The sequence below is a fragment of the Phaseolus vulgaris genome, chromosome 11 (genome assembly GCF_051622355.1).
Source record: "Phaseolus vulgaris cultivar YP4 chromosome 11, ASM5162235v1, whole genome shotgun sequence".
NCBI classification, from domain to species: domain Eukaryota; kingdom Viridiplantae; phylum Streptophyta; class Magnoliopsida; order Fabales; family Fabaceae; genus Phaseolus; species Phaseolus vulgaris.
The window spans coordinates 47,442,377-47,448,981 of NC_143508.1; the positions used below are offsets into that span (position 1 = coordinate 47,442,377).

The 6,605-nt window shown below is 33.5% G+C and overlaps 1 protein-coding gene and 1 pseudogene across 1 annotated transcript; one reads left to right on the top strand and one right to left on the bottom strand.

The window, feature by feature from the left end:
• Positions 1-1,056: 1,056 nt before the first annotated feature.
• Positions 1,057-3,418, bottom strand: LOC150023320 (uncharacterized). Its single transcript, XM_090297805.1, has 2 exons — positions 1,847-3,418; positions 1,057-1,803 (listed from the first exon to the last, which is right to left on the bottom strand). Exons 1-2 carry the CDS (start codon positions 3,416-3,418, stop codon positions 1,057-1,059), a joined length of 2,319 nt encoding a protein of 772 aa, XP_090153931.1.
• Positions 2,754-2,859, top strand: LOC137812122 (small nucleolar RNA R71; annotated as a pseudogene).
• Positions 3,419-6,605: the final 3,187 nt, after the last annotated feature.

A 6,605-nucleotide genomic window follows, 5' to 3' on the forward strand; every position in this document is an offset into this window, starting at 1 on the left:
TTGGTATTTTATCCATGGAAACCGTACTTAACTTTGATTATCCTATTCCACAATCCTATTCAACATCAAGACATTGAAGTTTCAAAAAGATTGAATCTTTCAATTTAAAAACGAAACTGTGAAATGGAAGCAGAAACACGCATGACTGGACTTGGTTGAATGGAAATGGCAATGAAAATGATTTTGGAGATGAGTAATTACTTACCTTGATAATGGCAATGTAGATGAAATGTTTGTTTGAGAATGGTTATGTAGATGGAAGCTTTGGAATTTTTTAGAACAGAGGGTGCTTCTGAAACTGAGTTAGGTTGCAGGGTTTTCAAAATGTGATTTTTATAAAATGCTGCAGTTTTTTTTTTTTTTTTAGAAATCTCACTAGCTTAGGCTAGAGCTTCTTAGCTCAGGCTAAAATTTGACAGAGAGCAAAAAATTTGTTCTAGCTCAAGCTAGCTCGTTTTAGCTTAAGCTAAAATTTGGCAGGGAGCAACAGATTTGTTCTAGCTCAAGCTAGCTCATTTTAGCTCAGGCTAAAATTTGGCATAGAGCAACAAATTTGTTTTAGCTCAAGCTAGCTCATTTTAGCTCAAGCTAAAGTTTGGCAGAGAGCAACATATTTGCTTTAGCTCAAGCTAGCTCATTTTAGCTCAGGCTAAAGTTTGACAGAGAGCAACAGATTTGTTCTAGCTCAAGCTAGCCCAGTTTAGCTCAAGCGAAAGTTGCAGAACAATTTTTTTTTTTCTTTTTCTGCATATCTAGCTTAGGCTAAAAGTTATAGCTTAAGCTAAAATTACCCTGCAATGAAATTTTCTTGAAAATTTTCATTTTGTCTTTGCCAAAAGTTTCAAACCTTTCTAAGCTTTCTTCCATCCATTCATTTCACCTAACATTTCAAACCTACATGATCATTTCACATATCAAACTGGTTTTAAAGACATCAAATATTAAAACATACTACTAAATCAAAACAAAAATTAAAAACACATTTCAAAACAAAAATTAAAGACACATTTCAAAACAAAAACACTGGGTTGCCTCCCAGCAAGCGCTCGTTTAACGTCATATAGCTTGACGCCTGATTAACATCATTGAAGGTTCAACAACATTCATATCCAATCTGAAACACTCTTTATGACCATTTGAATACTTCTTTGCTTCAAAAACATTAAAGCTTACTTCTTCATCTAGAACACAAACCTTCAATTTTCCTTTGTCTACATCAATTATAACATTGGCAGTTTTCATGAATGGTCTTCCCAATATCAAAGGTACTTCAACATCTTCTTCAATGTCCATTACAACAAAATCTACTGGGAATAGAAATTTATCTACCTTTACCAATAAATCTTCAACTATTCCATGTGGATATTTGATTGATCTATCAGCCAACTGCAAAGTCATTCTTGTTGGTTTCACTTCTACATCTCCAATTTTCTTCAGCATTGATGAAGGCATCAAATTAATACTAGCTCCAAGATCCAATAATGCCTTTCCAACAGTGAGATTTCCTATGGTAACTGGCAAAGTGAAACTCCCAGGATCTCTAGATTTTTGCGATAATGACTTTTGAATTATAGCACTGCATCCAGCTTCCAATTCAACTATCTCCTGGTCATTGAATTTTCTTTTCTTTGTCAATAATTCTTTCATGAATTTAGCATATGTAGGCATCTGCTTTAAAGCTTCAGTAAAAGGAATGTTAATTTGCAATCTTTTGAGAATATCCATAAATCTTGCAAATTGCCTTTCTTTGCATTTCTTTGTAGGAGCATGTGGATAAGGTAAATCTTTTATAGGAACACTCCTCTCTTGTTTTTCATTTTTTTTCTATTTTCTCACCAATATCTACAACATCTTCCTTATTCCTTCTTTCTCCTCCCTCACACTCAATCTGTTCTTTTTCACTCTCTTTATCTTTTAAAACCTCCTCCCCAACAACTAAGTTTTTCCCAATTCCTTTTCCTATAATTATCCCACTTCTGGTAGTGATAGAATTGCAATGCTCCTTGGGATTGGTTTGTGTATTGGCTGAAAATTGACTTCCTTGATTATCAGCTAACTGTTTAGCCAACTGCCCCACCTGTGTTTCTAAATTCCTTATTGATGCTTCAGTATTTTTTTGATTGGATAGAGAGGCTTGCATGAACTTCTCAAAAGTATCTTCCAATTTTGATGTTCTCTCATGAATGGAAGGATAATGTGGTTGCTGCTGATAAGGGACTTGTCTGTTAGATGATCCAACCTCTTGCTTCCACCCAAATCCTTGATTTGGATTATTTCTCCATCCTTGAGCCATGTTATTTGGATAATTATATGCAAAGCCACTTTGTCTTCCTTGATTATTCATATACTGAACCTCTTCCTCTGATGGATTTTGGTAAGAGCATTGGCCATTAAGATGATTTCCGCCACAAAAATCACACTTCAAAGCTTGATTCTGCATTGAAGGAGAATTTATTGTATGTAATTGTTGAGGCAGTTTTGACATTTGCTTGGTTAATGCCTCAATTTGCTGAGTCAAAATCTTGTTTTGTGCTAAAATTGCATCTGAAGTACTAAGATCCAACACCCCTTTCTTTTGCACTGTATATCTATCATGTTGAGCTTGGTAATCTATTGAGGCTAAGGCATCAATGATTCTTATAGCTTGTTCTGCATCAACACTCATCATTGTACCTCCTGCTGCAGCATCCAAGATCATTTTAGTATCAGGCCTCAAACCATTGTGGAATATGTTCAACTGAGCAATATCCTCAAAGCCATGATTAGGACATCTTCTTAACATCACTTTAAAGCGTTCCCAAGCTTCACAAAAAGGTTCTTCTGGCCCTTGCCTGAATGTGGAGATATCAGACTTAGCCTTGATATATCGAGAGAGTGGGAAGAATCTGTGTAGGAATTTCTCTTCTACATCATTCCAGCTACTTAGACTCTGGTTTTGATGTGACTTTAACCATTCTTTTGCTTTGCCTGCAAGTGAGAAAGGAAATAGACACAGATAAACAGATTCAATATCATTTTCCACGAAGCCCATGGTCCCAACCAACTCATAGAATGTGGATAGATGAGTATAAGGGTCTTCATGATCCATTCCAGTGAATTGATGAGTGCTGATTAAGCTAAGAAAAGCTGGCTTCATTTCTAATGATTTGGTGGCTGGAGGTATAGCTATGCTGGAGAAATGCCTTGGTCCTTGTTGCATAGCATAGTCTCCCAATGTCCTTCTAGATGGATTTTGTCTATTTTCAGCCATTTGGAACTCTGTTTGATTGTGTGAGTTGAGAGTGTTGGAAGATTCTCCTTTTGCTTGTCCTTGCTTCTTCTTTTCTTCTCTCTTCTTGCTCTGATTTCTTCTAGCTGTCTTCTCAATTTTTGGATCAAATTTCAATTGATCTTCAGGAACCTGTCCTCTTAATAGCATGTATCTAAGACAACTCAAGCAAGGATTAACACAGGATAAAAAAAATAAGATATAAACAAGTGTATATTCATAAAGAAAACAAAATATTCACAATACTCAATGAGTTATACTTCAGAAATTCTTAAAAGAAATTGTTCCCCGGCAACGACGCCAAAAACTTGTTGATATTTCTCGGCAAGTGTACCGAATCAATTGTAATATAGTACTCTTTAAAGTACGAATGTCGAACCCACAGAGAACAATTCTAATTAAGATGTTCTGTTTTAAAACTCATCAAGTATAGAAAATAATTTTGATTGTTGAGAACTTGTTCAATACCAAATTAAAGATTTCACAAGTAACTAAGAGATATAGGGTTTGATTCAACCAAATACAAAACTAACTTATCAATTATAGAGAAAGATACTTGGGATTGAATTGCGTCTATCTCAATCATCTGTATTTTGAATAATACAATATATAATACTCAAAACTACTTATTCTTGATGCTTAATTTAAAGTCATTTATCTTGATTCCTCACAAATGAAATTCATAAGATAATTTCTCAAACACTGATTCCTCAGATATTTAACAAATCATCCAGCTTTAGGAACAGAATTATAATGCAATCAATAACCTGGAATCTATTCCTAGCATTACAAGTTATCAAGTATTTTCATCTATTTCAAATCCTTAAAGGTACTTTCCAGTTAAAATTTAAGGATCAAAATCAAGACTCTATTGATCAAACAGAATCAAGCAATAAGCATAAAACAAAAATACCAAAAATGATTAGAAAAGAGAATATTATATATATATATATATATATATATATCACCAAGAATACATTTGATCAAGGTAAATTACATTCAATCCCAAGTTAGAAAGAACTTAGCCACTCATGACAGCTCCTTCAATCTTCATTCTTGATCTGGATTGCATAAGAAGGGCTGATCTGAGCAAGTTCTTCTCCTAAGAACAGAGGTTTCTTCTCTTTCTCTCACTAGTCTCTCTCTAAAAAACCTAATCTGTTTTCCACCGCTGGTTTTGAGTTATGTTTCAGAATTTATATAATCAACTTTAGCTCAAGCTAGCCCAATTTAGCTTAAGCTAGATCTTTTGGTGCATTTTTAGCTTGAGCTAGCGATTCTATCCTGAGCTAGATCAGTACTGCACCTTTTAATCAACTCTGGACAGTTTTAGCTTGAGCTAGCAATTCTAGCCTGGGCTAGAATTGTACTGCACCTTTAATCAACTCTGGACAGTTTTAGCTTGAGCTAAATCCTCTAGCTTGAGCTAAATCTTCTTGTGATCTAATGAAGTTTTTACTTTTTTTTTTCTCTTTCAATGCCAGCTTGAATACATTCTTTCAATGCTTCATATTCATTTGCAATTTACACAAAAATTGAGATTAAATTTCTTCATTTGTTTCTTGGTTCAAAAAATATATAATCAGATTCAATAATTCTCAGGTTAGGGTAATTTTCTTACATTAAGCAACAATTAAGTTTCAAAGTGTTCAATTTTCTCAACCATGAAAACTACACATTGGCACTTATCAGACGTTGCCAGAGATATTATGGGCATATCGATGCACACCACAAACGTCAACTGGTGAAACACCGTTCAATCTCACCTATGGAACAGATGTAATGTTACTGGTAGAAGTTAATTAACCAACGTTACGAAGGCAAATAGAAGACTGGAATATCAACAATGAATGTTCGAGGACTGACCTTGATCTTATTGAAGAACTTAGAGAACGAGCAAAAATAAAAGAAACAGCAGTAAAGAGAAGAGCGATGAAGAGATTTAATGCAAAGGTAAAATTAAGAGATTTTAAAGAGGGGGATTTGGTATGGAGAATGCGAACTGATGCTCGAAAGGATCCACGACATGGAAAGCTGGCATCCAATTAGGAAGGTCCTTTCAGGGTAATAGAAAATTTGCAAAATGGAGCCTATAGATTAGAAACTCTAGAAGAGAAAGTGATACCAAGAACATGGAATGCGAGTCATTTAAAGTTCTATTTTAGTTAACATAAAAGATGTAAAAAGACGACTTTTGTGTACATACTTGTCAACAAATGCTTAATAGTTTTATGCTTTCAAAACCGCAAGATCCAGAGCAATAATTTCATAATTCAAAAACCAAAAGGTAGTTAATAATTATTTAGAAATTGAAAAAATATTATCTATAATTCTCATGTTTGTTATATTAAAACTCATTAAACTAATATATATTCCAAACATGCTAAACCGAGAGGTCTTATTAAAAAAAAAAAAAAAAAAAACCGAAAGGTTTTGCTACAAAACCGAGAGGTCCAGCTACACATTCGCGTATCATCATAAAACTGCTTACGATTCAAACTCAACAATTGAAGGGTTCAGAATTAATAATTTTATGCCTTAAAAATTCAAAGTTCTAATTGAAGATGTATCAAAACGTAAGTTGAATTTATACTAGGTGGCAAAAATAACAAAAGTTAAAACTGCAAATGTTATTTTATTAGCTAAAACCGAAAACATGGAACCGGATGCATTAGTCACGTATACGTTGATATTAAGCTTTTAGTCGTCCAAAGCCCAACCGAAAGATCCTAATTCCAAATTCATTAATAATTTTATGCTTTTAGATTTTAGAAACCGAAAGATCCAATTAGGATTTGTACTCAAAAGACAACGTTTCAAGAACACAAATTAAGTGACCAAAAGATCAGCATTGAGCTGTTAGGACCGAAAGGTCTCTGATACATTTGCTTGTAACCGAAAAATAAAATTAATTATTCAAATCATGGAAACCGATCAATAGTGTTACACTTAAAAACCGAAAGGCCCAGGTTACAAGATGCTCAATAATTTCATGCTTTAGAAACCGAAAGGTACACTTGAAGATATATATCAAATTAAATATTTCCCATAATGTAGTTCTCATGATCACTAATATCGAAAGATGAGCTCGAACATATCTGTTATATGAAATGCAATAAATTAAGATATCTTTTAAGCCAAATATTAAAACCGAAAGATATGAGTATAAAGCCAACAAGTATAACTAAACTGTTAAAATCCAACGATTACTATAAAAAATAATTATAACTGACAACTTTCAAAAGCTATAAAATTATAAAAAAATGCTAAGTTTTCAAGATTAGAAAACCGAAAGGTTAGCAGAATTCTCAAAATGTATGGTTATAACCGAAAGAAA